The sequence below is a fragment of the Lissotriton helveticus genome, chromosome 2_1, assembly GCF_964261635.1.
Source record: "Lissotriton helveticus chromosome 2_1, aLisHel1.1, whole genome shotgun sequence".
Classification (NCBI taxonomy): Eukaryota; Metazoa; Chordata; class Amphibia; order Caudata; family Salamandridae; genus Lissotriton; species Lissotriton helveticus.
The window spans coordinates 135,554,584-135,570,056 of NC_136059.1; the positions used below are offsets into that span (position 1 = coordinate 135,554,584).

The following is a 15,473-nucleotide window of genomic DNA, read 5'->3' on the forward strand; positions in this document are numbered from 1 at the left end:
ATTCAAAAACACGTATCATTCTTTGCCAGTCATTACTTTTAACTCGCTCGTCCTTCCTTACACCCTTCTTTCCCTTTTCGCATCATCCCATCCATCAAGTTCATCTCTGATCTGACTTGGCTACTCAATAAAACTTTCACAGCTGAGTTGAAGTCAAATTTAGAGGAGGCCATTGGTTACTCGTCAACTCCCGCCACTAATGCTATTGCTAATGAGAAGTCAAGGGTGAATGTCTTCTACCTGGTTGACAAATACTTAGAGGCATATTATCAAGGACCGGTGTTAAAATTATCGCAGTTTTATCGGCAGGAAACTGCCGATAAAACAGCGATAATGGGCTTGATAATACGCCTTTGTTAATTCCCATAGAAGTCCATGTTCTTGTGTTAACATGGGCTTCTATGGGAATTAACAAGGGCGTATTATCAAGCCCATTATCGCCGTTTTATCGGCAGTTTCCTGCTGATAAAACGGCAATAATTTTAACACCGGTCCTTGATAATATGCCCCCTAGTTCTAAATTTGTCAGTCTTCTTAACAGTACAGTGTACTTGTATTGTACAACATATACACCCCTGCAGAGAGCCCACTCTGCAGTCTGCAATCTCAATAAGTAACGGAATATAATAGCTTTGCTTACCACTGCCTGCCACTCCCGTGGCATCCCCCACAGCAGTTCCTGATGGCTCTTGCACCGCATCCGACCCTGGAATGCCCACCTCCGCGCTGGCCCCGGCACTGGTGGCTCAAAGAACAATGGGGCCGGGTCGGAGCCTCTCCTGAGCTCTGAAAGCAAGATGCGCCCCTTGAGCCTCTCAGGGCTCTGCAACAACTATGGCCGTCGGTGGAGTCCCCTCTCTAGGTACTCAGAATCAACAGATTCCCCACGAGCCTCTCCGGACTCGACAGACAATGCGACCGTTATGGTGAAGTCCCCCCCTGGGGACTCTGAACTTGGAAAAATGCCCCCAGGAGCCTATCGAGGCTCCACACAGCAGCGCGCGCGAGATCGCGCTACGGGGGAGGGGCGGACACCGGCAATGTGTCCCGCGGCCCCTCTCCCACCTCGGCACTCACCGGGTGTCTCGCGACGGCTCTAGGAGAGCTCCTGCTCCTGGGGACTCTCCGGGACTGCCGCTGGGCTGATCTCCTTCCCCGGGGCTCCTCCTGATCTCAGGAGCCTCGGGACAGTCGGCGCAGGCTGCTGCCTGCTTCTCCGGCTCCTCCGCTCCTCCTCCCGATGACGCGGCAGAGGCTCGGCTGGCTGGGCCAATCCCAGCGTGGCCTGGCAATGACGCGGGCGGCTCATGCGTCTCGGCCCGGTGCTGCGGCGGTGATCTCTGGACTTTCATGAGGGGTGGGCTCCCTCCGTGCTTAGATCACGACAACGGGCAAAATAAAGCGGCAAATGAGCGGGGTGGCACCCGCGCCGCTCGGTCACCTCACGGGGTGAAAGGATGCCGGGTGGGCACCGGCTGGGCACACCAAGCGCTAGCAGCGCTAGCAACAAAGGACAGGCGCTCCCAAGCGCCACAGGACAAAATACAGCGCTCACAGCGCTATGGGAAAAATAAAGTGCTTTCAAGCGCTAGGCAGGAGATTTCAGCGTTCCCCAGCGCTGAAGGGCAGAGAGCAGCGCTCTCAGGACCATAGGCAAGGAATCCTCAGTGCTCCCCAGCACTGGAGGACAGCACAAGGCTCCAGCAAGGGCTGGAGGCAGGCAGGGGGGGCAAGGCTGGGCCCAGAGCCAGCACACTGGGTCTCCAGGCAGGGAGACAATCCAAGTGGCGGTCCTCTGGCCCAGCAGCAGCAACAGCCCACTCTGGCAGGAACAGAAGCAGAACAGAGAACAACATTCATGGGGACACAGCCCCTTCTTATACTGTGAAACCCTTTGTTTCAAGGTGCAGGGTGGGGGGAAAATCAGTTGCAGCTGGCTTGGGAGCACTCTTGATGGCCCAACCACCCATTTCTTTCACTGGGGAGGCTAGGGTCGTTAGACACACCACAGGGGGGCGGAGCCAGCATTGTGTGGGGAAAACCCAGCCCATCCAGGACCCAGGTACACTCCTCCCACACATCACTCATGCTAATCTCACACTCACCACCGGGCAGACCCATCCAGACTTCCTGGAGCCTGGCATGCCAGCCAGCTCCAGCCAATCACGCTCCAGCACCTTCTCTGCACACACATATCAATGTCCAGAAGTAGCACTTCCCAACTAGACACATACAAGCCGCACATACCATTGCGCAGCATTCATCCTCACGAGTTCACACATACTAAACTCGAGCCTGCACTCCCCACACATCAGGAACTACCAGGGACACACACATTCCCCATGCATTCCTATGGGAGGGCAGGCCAGCCATACTCCGCGCACTCAGAGTGCGCACGCACCTTCCACTGGGACACAGTGAAAGTGCGCAGAAACCAAGACATCACTATTAATTATTTAATAAAACCAGGCAAAAAGTTCAGGGGCGAACCGGCCAGACGGGCCAAGTCCAACAGTGTGAACAACGGGAGGTGGATCCCGCTTTGCCAGATATCTCTTTGATTGTGAATTTTCTTGCTTCAATTGCTTCTTACTTAGTCTCACTTAGAGAACGGTTAATAATTTTCGATCTGCCATCTCTGCCATATAACCATCAATGACAAACTTGCTGCTGAGCACCTCTTGGTGTGGAAGTAACTCGGGGGTATCAGGTTGGTAAAATTGCCTCACCCTAAATACATGGATTCATGGGATGTTTCCACTGTTTTGCAATTCTTGGACGCTTGGCCCACCAATAATAATCTATCCATCAAACTGCTTTCGGCAAAATTAACTATGTTATTATGTTTGGTCTCTTGTAAGCGAGCTTCTGATATCCATGCTCTGGATCTTGCAGGTCGTAGATTTCCACCAGAAGGTGTCACTTTTGCTATCTGAATGAAATACTGCCACTATTACTTACCCAAGTTTTCCTAATAATCTAAAACTTTGTGTAGTACAATGTATCGAGGATTATGAGGTAAGTACTGCTGGTTTTGGACAGGATATGCATGGTCAATTGTTGATTGCTCTGCAAAAACCTTTTCGTCTGGACACCTCGGCTACCATAGCTAGATGGGTGAGATGGCTCATGGGTGAGACAGGTATTGATGTTACAACATTTGGTGCACATTCAGCTCATGGAGCTATGGCTTCCAATGCTTTTTCTATGGGAGTGAGTTTAATGGACATTATGATGGCAGCTGATTGGTCAACTTATTCTATGTTTAATACTTTTTATTATAAACCGATTGTGGATATTGCATCTGTAGTGGTGGAGCAGCTTTGAACAAGCATTATCGGAGCCTCCGATCCTGAAATAGAATACAAAATTTGCGAACATACGTGACAAGAATTTTCAATTCTGTTAAGGACACGGAGGCAAGCATTATCCCACCCTTTTTCTGTATTTCATATGGTTGTTTACATTATCTGCCTTTATTACATATGTTTATTAAATACTATGGATATATTTCTTGTTTTTTCCCTTCCCATGAGAGAATGGTGTATTACGACTCTATATTTCCTTGCAGGTTCAAATCCTAAGTGGGTGCGTTGCTCTGTCTCCATGGACTGTCTTATGGATACCTGCAGGTTCCAGTTTTTTCTGACGATGCAAGCATTAAGTTTTATGTTTCCAGCCCGTTGGTCTGCTGTTCCAGTGTTCGAGCTGCTTTGTTTTTCAAGTTCTTCACAAATGTTGGACTGTGTTTCTTCACTTTAGCTGTTGTGATTGTCAAAGAAAGAGGATGTAGTATTTTCTTGTGGACCATTTATAGGGGATACTCTATGGTTGTCAGGTGATACCCAGTGTGTTCATGGGTATTGTAGTGTTATTTTATTTTACTGTAATCTGATTGGCTGCTGAGTTTTTTCTAGTAAAGAAATGAGAAGCATAATCATTGCCTCTGTGACCTTAATAGAATTCATAATTCTTGTCACGTATGTTCACAAATTTTGAATTATCCATTCAACCTCATTTTAGTAGACACAGCAGATACAAACACTGTTCACAATCTCGACACCTGAATATCACGCAGAACACATTTCCTCGATCTGTTCTATCTCTTGGTCCCTTCAGACCCACCACGGCTGGTAATTCTCCTGCCCCATTTCCCTTAGTCTTGCATTTGACCTCTACCCATACCCAGGATGGAGATGTGCCTGCTAGATGGTTAAAAACAAATTAATAGTGAGTGTTTTCATTCCATCATTGCATATTACATATGTATTTAGTATAACTACTCAATACAACAATTGCAACATGAGTAACATCCTACAGTACATAAGGCAAACATATATTACAGTACATTAAATTGAGATTGGGCCTTGAACTACTCTTCTGGGGTATCAGTGACCATTTCAGCATTCATACCATCACCTAGCGTCTTTTCTCCCATCCTCAAAAACAAGCCTAGTTCTTGACTTATCTTAACACATCAGGGTGTTCCATAAAGTATAAAGTTACAGGGCTCCAAATATCTTTTGTCCTAAAGGAGACCGGGAATGCCTCAGCATATGTGTCTAGCTGTTCTCTGCAGTACAAAACAACTCTAAACCAGGCAGTCACTCTGGGTTTAGCCTTACCACCCCAATTCTTTGCTACTAGTCTTTTGGCCAGTAATAACGTGATAGCTACCAATTTGTATTGATTTAAGCATTAAGCAGTACCAGCAAATATACTTACGAAGCACATTCAACCACTTCCGTAATCACCTGAGAAAGATGTTGCATTACTCTGACCCAGTATAGTGACTTGCAGTCCCAGGCAAGATGCATAGGGCCTCATTTATGAGGCCTTGCGTCAGTTTTGCGCTTCCGATGCGTCACTTTTTGTGACGCATCGGCGGCGTAAAACATGCCTCCTGTTGCGCACTATTTACAAAGTGACTTTGTAAACCCCTGTGCTACATTATACCAACGTCAGGTATAATGTATGCAGAGGGGACGTTCCCCCGCAAAAAACCTCGTAATAGTGACGCAGTGAAATCTATGACACTTTTAGGACGCTGTTATGTCAGAATCTTGCACCTGCCTCACAGGGCAGGTGCAAAGGACGCATTGCTGGAGTTGCGTCACTTTTGTGACACACCCCAGCAATGCGTGACTTTTGGGCTTACAGATACGTCAGAAATACTGACGTATCTGTAACTCCTTGCGACATGATGCGTCATACTGTAAATATGACGCATCATTGGTGTCGCAAGGAGGTCGCAGTGAAAAGTGACGCATCGCTGTTTTCACGCAGCGATGCGTCACTTTTCATAAATGAGGCCCATAAAGTCTGCTCCCACTACCCCACACATTGCACAACTCGAATCCCACAGCCCATATCGGTGTAGCTGCTCTGGGGTATAGTACATCTGATGAAAAAACATAAAGTTAATTATCCTGAGATTGCAATTTGCCGCGATGTGTCCAGTCAATGCACAACATGTCCCCCAATCATACCGTCTCATTTCGGTACATTGCCCTGATTGCTGCACGCAGTCTCGCATAGATAAAACCTAACATAGCAGTGTAAGGCTTACATTTATTTTTAATATAATTATTTTATTTTAATTTGTTGGCAATGATACAAACATGATGTTTATCGATGACTTTACTGACATAGCACATACATCAAGAACACAGTTAAAGCTTAAGGACATAGCCAGGAGCGTCAATGGGACCACAGGCGCCTCCGTCACGCAGAGGTGGCAACTTCAACATGGGGTGTTCAGTTTGGTAAGCCATCAATGTCCATCAACATGGCTCCTTCATTTATATCCTTTATAATGCCCTTCAATTCTTTAATAAATAAAATATCATTGTTTATTTTCAGCAGCGGCATTCAAAACCATTTACAAAGGTTTGTGCTTAAATCCATCAAGTGCATACCAAAAATCGGATATCTCTCAGTTGACTGTACTGTGTAAATGCTGTAAAAAATTAAGAACACAGGTGCATATTATCAAGCAATAGCGATAATTATCGCTATTGCTTGGTTAGAGAGAACATTTTATCGCTAAGCTGCGGCGATTTTTACCGCAGATAAACCTTGGTATTACCAAGGTTTATCGCAAATGCGATAAAAAACGGCCGCAATGCATGAATATCGCTGAAAAATGCTCTTAGCCATGTTATCCATCTCCCATTGGATAACATGGCTAAGAAATGCTCAGGGGCAGGTGTTAGCTTTTGGAGATATTCGCGCTTAGCGCGAATATCTCCAAAAGATAGGAGATAGCGATGTTAGCGACTGTTTCCAGTCGCTAACATCTTGGCACGCCCACTTTGCATGTCATTAGTGATAAATATCACTGGCATGCAAAGTGGGGCCCAAGATGGTCGCTATCTCCTACCAGCTGTCGCTAACTGGGGTTAGCGACAGCTAGGTAATAGGGAGATAATTTTATCTCCTCTTTCTTGGCTTTTAAAGCCAAAAAAGCGGAGATAAACCCCCTTGATAATATGCCCCACAGTGTGCATTCTTCACCTGCTTTTCCCACAGCTGAATCACCCTAATAATTATTTCTGAACCCCGTAGTTCAGTTAGTGCTGTAACACACATGCACAAACCTGAACCACTCCCTGGGTCTCCTGTACAGTATTTCCAAAACGGGACACCCGAGCGTTAATCATCTGTGGCAGTGACGCAGCCTGCAGGTCTGGGTTGCATTCTCGGTAGGCTTCTGTCCTATGCGGTCACATGTCCTGCTAACAAAAGCAGCAGTTGATCAAAATCTCACGTAGCATCTTGGTAATAATGAGGACACCGTATCTTGAGCTGCTTAATTAGGCAATGCATGCTGCAAATTAAGCCCAATTTACCCTCGTTTACTAAACAAGCGGCAACTATATAAACAACATGTTCCCGCTGACTCAGCTACCAGTGGGGAAGAGAGGACGTTTTGTAGGAGATCATAGAGGTACGCACCTTGAGGCAGTAATGGTGTGGTTGTGGTGTATGCCAGAGTTTCATATTTCAGATCTCTGGTTTATGCAAAGGAGGGAAAACGTGTATTCAATAATTTGTGTGCAATTATATTACTCTACAAATATTTTTCCCACTCCCACCGTCCAGCTGACTAGACTCCTCCCGACCTCTACTTAATGGTGCCTATCTGTGCCTGTCTGTGACCAGTGCCAGGGACCCTGGTCCTCCTGACCCATCTCTATCATGACCCCAGCACCCTCCATGCTTTAAACCCCAGACGCAGCACCAAATGCCAATTCTCAACACCCAGCAACACCCAAGGCTTGATCTCCTGCCGACACTCTCACTGCATGTTCCCCCACCTCTGAACCTAAGCAGCAGCCCCCAGCTACCGGACACCACTGAAAACAAACCACTAAACTACATCCGCCTCAATGTGCGCTCCCTACACAGGCACGCCACAGAGATGTGGGACCTTCTCAACAACCACACGCCCCACATCACCTTCCTCACAGAAACCTGGACCGACGCCAGCTTTGTGCCCGACATCGCAACTGCTATTCCTGGTGGATACAAGATCAGCTAAGGAGGAGGCATCAACATTGTTCACAAAAGCTCCCTCCACATGACAACCTCAGCCCCAGACGACACTACTACCCCCATGAAACATCTTCACTTCCAGATCCAGACCAACCTTAAAAGACTCTCCGCGGAAACCTCATGTTCAGGTTACCTTGCCCCCTCACTCCTGCCACGGACACCATCACCGGCTTCATTGCACCCCATGCTCTCACCTCCATAGACTACATAGAACTCGGAGACCTAACTTTCCACCTGGACAACCCCAATCCCACCGCCCTCCTAGAGAACCTCGCCAACATAGGACTGGAGCAACTTGTTACCGCCCCCTGCTCACAGCAGGACACAAACTCGATCCTGTCTTCGCAGGAGGAAACAGTGTTTCCTACAGCCACACCATGGAACCTCTTTGGACAGACCATCACTGCATCCACTTCTCCACCAGAAAACTCACCGTACACAAGTGCGCTCTGCCTCCCCTACAGAAACTGGAACAAAGTCACTGAAGAACAGCTCACCTCCACCCTCACCAGCACTTCACCTCCAACGACGCAAGACACCAACACCGCAGTAAGTAACCTCCGCTGCTGGATCACTAACTGCGCCAACAACCTTGCCCCCTCAAGAAGCTACAGGACAACACAAAAAGAAAGCAAGCTGGTTCACCTATGCACTCCAAGAATCCAAGCGCTCCTGCCAACGACTTGAAAAGACATGGAGAAACCACAAAACTCCTGACACATGCACCACCTACAGAACAGCCTGCACAACATACCACTAACTTCTCAAATCCACAAAGAACTTCCTCCAAGACAGAATCCTCCCCAACACCCACAACTCCAAAGAACTCTTCTCCATCATCCAGGAATTTGCCAAACCCGGCAGTCAAACAAGATGTCCCACCCTCCCAAGACCTCTGCAACAGACTTTGTACCTTTTTTCACCTCCAGATTGAGATGCTTATAACCACATCGACAACCAAGACTTCTGCACCGCTTCAGCTCCCAGTGACCCCACCCAACAGACTCTTCTCACTTTGACCCTGCTCAGGATAGAAGACAACTTAAAGACCATGAAGAGCATCTTCTCTAGAGCACCCTCACAACCCTGACCTCCTCCATCACATCTTCCACAGGGCCACCACGTCCATTGCACCCTAACTATGCCAGACAATCAACTTCTCCCTCAAGACCACCACATTCCCCGATTACTGGAATCACACTGAAGTCAACTCCCTCCTAAAGAAACCCTCTGCAGACCCGACAGACCTCAAGAACTTGAGACCCATTTCATTGCTTCTAATTGCAGCCAAGGTCATCGATAAGGCATCAACCTACTGGTCCTCTCAGCTGCCATTGATGCCGTCTCCCACCACACACTAACCACCAGACACTACAACGCATCCAAGGAAAGGCCTTCAACTGGACATGCTAATTTCTCACAGGCTGAGCTCACTGAATTGGACTCCTGACCTACTACTCAGAAACAACAGAGACTAGATGTGGAGTATGCCAGGGATCCTCCCTCAGCCCCACCCTCTTGAACATCTACATGGACCCCCTTGCAGTCATTGTCAGAAACCTTGGGCTCAACATAGTCTCCTAAGCCAAAGACAACCAGCTCATCCTCTCCCTCACCAAGGAATCCAACATCACCAGGCACCCTTCCAAGAAGTGATGAAAGGCATCACCACCTGAATGGAGAAGAGCTGACTGAAGTCCATATCGTTGGGTCCAGCCCCTCAGCAGGGGATTACACATGGTGGCCCCTTGCCTTATGAAACCCCACCTCCACCCCTACCAACATGCACAAAACCTTGGCATCATACCGGACTCCTCTCACATGATAAATTGCCAGATCAACACTGTATCCTAGGACAGCTTCTCCACCCTCCTCATATTCCGAAAAACTTTCAGATGGATCCCGCAGAATCCAGAAAAATGGTCCACACACCCTCATCACTAGCAGACTGGACTATGGCACTGCCCTCAACGCCGGAATCAACAACAAATTCCTTTGCAAGCTCCAGACATGACAGAAGGCTGCAGCCAGACTGATCCTAGACAGCTCCGTCACAACCACATCACCCAACACCGCTGTGATCTCCACTGGCTCCCCATTGAAAGAAGAATAACCTTCAAGCTTCTCAAGCACACATACAAGACTCTCCACAACATCGGACCAGCATACTTAAACACAGCCTCTCCTTCCACGCCACCAAGATAACCTCCCATCAGTCGCACTCTTACTGGCCGCCATCCCTCCCGTCCATAAGAGCTGAACAGGTGGAAAGTCCTTCTCCTACCTCGAAGTTAAGACCTGAAATTAACCCCACCTTCGGCAACGCCCTACACGGCTCCAGTTCAAGAACGACCTCAAGACCTGGCTCTTCAGATGACCCAGCATCCAACAGAGCCGCCACCATCGCCTTGAGATGCATGAGTAGCTGTGCTTTACAAACCCATGATCGATTGATTAGCAGCCAGATCCAAGATTCATATGGATTAACTGCATTTCCAGCGCTGTTTTGAAGCCTAAAAGGTCTTAGCTTTGTTAGTTGTAAAATATTGTCAAGCTTTAGAGCTTGAAGCAGTACCTTTTGTATTCTGACATTCTCCCTGTCTAAAAATATTGAAAAACATGACTGCCTCCTCCTGAATACATGTCTAACCTTTTTTTTTCTCTTCTCACCTTTAAGGTACAGTGTTTCCAGGTCACATTTTGGGAGTCCTTACTGTTACAGAAAATAGTTTTGAACAGAAAATTCTGCCACCCTTTGTGGATGGCTTAAATTCCTTGGCGTATGTTGCTGATACCGTGCTGACCAGCACCAACCTTCCGCAAGTCATTCCAAATGTTCGCCAACTCCTAGATTCGTCCCACCAAAGCCTGTCAGAGGCAGAGCAGTCATCCGCGCTACAAGTGAAGTCATTGAGCGCAAATGTGAACTCGCTCTCAAACAACTTAAACCGTTTGAATAACGATAAGAAGATGCTACAAGATAAGGAACAATTTCTTAATGTGCAACTCTATGGACATCGAGACCAGGAGTCCGTAGAACTAAAAATAGCAAAGAAAAATCTCAAGAATGCAATTGATGGAATAGACAGAGCAAAGAAAAAATGGCAAGATGCACATGCAGAAAGGAAGAAAGGTATTGCCATGCAAATTTATCCTGTACCTGGACCAAAATTAGGTAAATATTGCTCTTGCCTCATATTAAATGTCATAAAAGAAATAAACAAGGGATAGAAAGTGCCTCCAAGGGAGTTTGTTTCAAAAGTATTTCAATATTTAAATCAAAATTTTGACGGTTCAATGGTCCTAATCAAAATTACTTTAGTCAATCATATGTATTTGATCATCAATGAATGTTTGACACGTAAAGACATTTAACAATAAACAATAAACAAAAACAACAATAATACTAGGTGCATATGCAAAAATTGAATTTTATCAAAAAGTAAGTCAAAAGGGATTTAAAATACAAATATACAGACAGGAATACAGGAAGAACCACACAATCTCAATTTTCTTCTCTGTAAAACCTGAACACACCTATCCTATTTTAAAATATTATTAACTATCATAGGATAAGGGTGAAGGTTGACGTTTCGGTCTCCTACGGATGTTTCTTTGAGACCATCTTCAGGATGGATCAATTAATATTTGTAAAGCCCTTTATATGTTTACCACCAGAGTGGCAGACTGATCACTGGTACAGAAGGATTTTATTTCCAATATGAGTTTCTTTGGCGGCCGTCCTCTGTCATAAAAATGAAGGGCTTGGTAACCACGGGCAGGCAGCGTCAGTAGTTCTCGTGTAAATCCGATTCCATATGTAGTGTAAAACTCCACCGCTTATCACAATTTCCCAGAAAACTAGTTGTTTGAAATCTTTTGTAGCGTGGCAGACGAAAATCACATTGAATGAAATAGTCGTCTTGACCCGATCTGGAAAAATGTCTTGAGTGTGCCGTAGCTATGCACGAAGTTGGAAAGAAGTAACACACCCACATTTATTTCACTTAGTCCCAGACAGAACCCAGATGAACACCTAGGGCCAAAATGTAAAAGATTTTATGCAGCGCAGCAAAATCAGTTGCTGCGCTGTTTTCTTCAACCCGCGAGAGCTGAAATGTGCCATAGCTACAAAGGATTGGCACAATAATGCTATCTCTGGCATGCTTTCTGTGGCCATGAATCAAGGCAAGTACTCTTGCACCCTAGGACAAGGGTAAGTGAGCTGTGGGCAGGATAGTTTTGTGCAGAAACGCTTTCCTTCCTGCACAAAAACTATGTTTTAATGCAACGTCCTCTATTTATGGGTCCTGAATCCAGATGCCATGTCTTTGCGGAGACCAGCAGCAGTGCGGAGCAGGGCAAGAGCAGAAGGAGGAGGATGCGAGTGAGCGGGAGGACACCAAAAACTGCTGAATGCTCCGGACCCCGCTCCCGCTCCCCTGCTGATTTCTCAACTGACTTCCCCCCCACTCCGGGGGCCGATATCCCCATTGGCTATCAGTGGTTTTCAGTGCACTAGGGGCCCTATAACGGAAACTGGCCGCGGTCTACCACCGCTGAGTGGGTCCGCCACTCTTTAATTTGCCTAATTACCTAATCATCTTGATTAGCTGCTCGGAGTTTGCCAGTCGAGCTGAGCAACCCCTGACTTCCATACCTGACCTTCATGCTCCACAGCCGCCATCACCACTTCATCACCTTGCTATCCGCAACTAGCTGCCTGCAGCCTAAACACTTCTGCTACCTGTGGTCATACACCCTAGACCGACGGACCACCGAGTTACAGTAGGTAGTGTAAAGAATGAGCGTAAGGCAGTAGCAGTATGCGGTAAGCGGGGGCTGTGGTTCTGTGGGTTTGCGGGCCTGCTCTTTGCCAATTGGCCATCTAGTTATTTAGCCATTCAGCCATTACTGGAGTCCATCAGCAGTCTTGGCCTGGCTTGTTCAGGTTGAAGCGCTGAGCTGCTTTGCCACTGGCTCTCCTCCTTCTAGACCTAGACTTTTGAACTTGAATCCTGCTTTTGATACGACAGAAGGGAGATCCAAGTGAAAGTGAGAGTTGCAAAGTGTGGAGGATTAGAGAAATCTATCATTGGAATCCGTATTTGCTCTTCCACAGCTACGCCAGGCAATAAGGGCATAAGGGAAATGCCACCAAAAACAACAGCATGGAGGGTAAAAAAGGGATTGAAAGTCGATGTCTTAAGAAAACGCAAAAAGGACCAGTTTCAAAAAACATCGGCCGATATTAGCACTGAATTTTTAGAAGAAGTGACAACACCTAGCAGGCAAGAGAGACTGTTACTCATGGTAGAAGAAACAAGTGGAACTTCCTTGGGCCAATCTATAAAAAAAATTGTAGGGATTTTTTTTTTTAAATCTGGACATTAGTGACAATTTCTCTGTGCTAGGTGGGTCTCATAATAAGGACCACATCAGGAGCCAAAGGACTGTAATGAATGAAACAAATGACTCTTTACTCCCAGCGTTGAACCAAGACCTGGGTGAGCAAAGGGGGGGGGGGTTATCAAAGGGGAGCTGTCCCCATTGGAACCTAGGTTATCGTCATCACCCCGCCTTTCCCATAGTGGAAGGGTTAGTCCCTCTGTAGATAATGAAGTATTACAACAGACAGCTAATCAGGGGAGGAAGGGACATGATACTACCCCACGGGGACCTATCTTATTAGATTCTCCCCAGTCATCCGTAGCATTTGAAATGACAGCTACCCCGGCCTCATCATTATTAGAGGAGATGTTTCTAATGCAAAAGACTCTGCAGGCATACTAGAAGCTCTAGTCGAGAATAATGGGCAAGGGAAAACCCATAAAACCCAACTACAACAGATAGCAGACGAATTAAAACAAATCAATAACTGCATGCCAACTATAGTCCGCCCAGTAGCAGAGAAGAGGGATCAAGAGTCATGTGTAACACTTACTGGGAGAGAGGATGAGGTAACACAGAGCGAAAATCCCCCGACAGAATATATCTCAAAATGCCCTATGTTAGTAATTAAAGGGAGATCATACGGGTTTTCAGAGGCATAGACCCAAACATATGAAAAGAAGGAAGCCCGAGCCAAAGTTGAAAAGGGTAAGGGGTCTACAGTCTGGAAAGAGCAATAAATAAGTTATGATAATTCAGGCTCAAAAGAAGTCACCAAGAGGTGGAGTAAGAAATAAAACGAGGGTAGGAGGAAACCAACATATAAAAATTACAAGGATAGTAACGAGTACGAACACCCTCGGTGGAAGCTCGCAACCCCAAGGACTGGAGAGTCAGAGGAGAACGGGGCATGGAGTGGAGCGTGGTCTAACCAATAGGGGAATAAGGAGAGAGCCCTCCCTAGAACAACTAGGGATAGGAACCAACCCAAAGCCAAAGCTTGCAACTGAAGGTGGGAGGGGCAGTAGGAACTCCAGGAAATACAAGAATAACAAGCACATTTTGTGTATATGGAACCATGGGGGCAAAGGGTAGGGAGTAAGCGATAAAGGAAAATTAACCCCTTAAATCGCTCCAACCTTTTAGAAAAACTAGCTAAATGCCCAACACTGGGTGGTGTTATCTCTGATGATATTAGACAAATAGGTTTTATAACTACTCCTGATGGAAATGAGGTAACAAATGTGCATTTTTATACTGAATTTGTAAAGCAGATAGTGATAACGGCAGAGGGAGACCTGGAAAAGGAGGGAATAAGTCTTGTGTATGATGACCAACTTGGTAGAGATGAGAGTAAATGCGGAGTCCTGGGACCCTCACCTATCACGCAGGTTTACATCCAGAGCAAATACAATATGATACACTAGGCGCTCAATATAGAAGAATATGCACAGATAAAAACCAAAGTGGGCTAAAAGTAACGATAACAAATAGCACACAGGGACCTGCCCTGAGCAATCGATTTGATCTTTTGCCTGAATCTGCAATAAGTTGGGGGAATAGTATGGACGAAGGGTTGAGTGAGCTGGGTTAGGAATTGGGGTTTTCACACAGCTACGGACACTTTCATGGAATATAGGGGGGTACAGAAGGCAGCTAACCCAAGACACCTTTAGAGAAATGCTGGGTAGTTATGATATTTTGTGTCTTCAAGAGTCCTGGCTGTGTGAAATACCAGAACCCATTGATGGATTTTTTATGCTTACTAAAGAGGCAGTACGAATGAATCTAGGGCGACCTTCAGGGGGGCTGCTAACATTGGTATCATCAAAAAGAGCAAATAAAATAACCAATTTAAAAGTCAAATATAGGTGGCTATTAGCCTGCCAGGTAGAATTGTATAGGGGTATGCAAACAAGGGAACTAATAGTCGTGATCAATGTATATATTCAGCCAGGCGCATTAATAGACTATGAAAAGCAACTGGATCTGTTAGAGAAGGATCTAGAGGCTATTAGCACAACAAAAGCAGCATATCTGATAATAATCTTAGGTGATTTTAATCATAAATTAGTTCCCTCCCATAGTGATAAAGACTTTAAAGATCTTTTAACTACCGCACAAATACCTGCAGCAAGTGGCATAGGTAATTCGGTACGAGACAAACATTTAGTAAAATTTCTAGGATCCATAGGTCTATTCACTGCTAATGGATGGTATAATTCCAACCGGCCTGCAAGGAAGACTTTCCGTATTGGAAATCAGAACTGCCCAATTGATTACGCTTTTATCAATGCATGGTACATCAAGGAAATATAAGGATTTGAGTACTGCAGTACGAAGGTAGTGACCACTGACCTTTACAAATATTAATAAAGATTGAACAAGAGTTGGGAAGAGAGAAAGTGATTCCTTTACAGATTGAATACCCCAGACGTATAACTACACGCATAACAGAGGACAGCCTGGAATTGGTTAATATTGTAATGATCGATTATAAGGCTGTGGGGGAAGCAGTGCAAGAC

At 46.0% G+C, this 15,473-nt stretch overlaps 1 protein-coding gene across 1 annotated transcript in view; it reads left to right on the top strand.

Moving 5' to 3' along the window:
• Positions 1-15,473, top strand: part of LOC144820077 (uncharacterized) — a 94,462-nt gene that overhangs the window by 67,722 nt on the left and 11,267 nt on the right. The window contains exon 3 of the mRNA XM_078677730.1: positions 10,235-10,732. Coding sequence (XP_078533856.1) covers positions 10,235-10,732 — 498 coding nt within the window. The remainder of the gene's footprint in view (positions 1-10,234; positions 10,733-15,473) is intronic.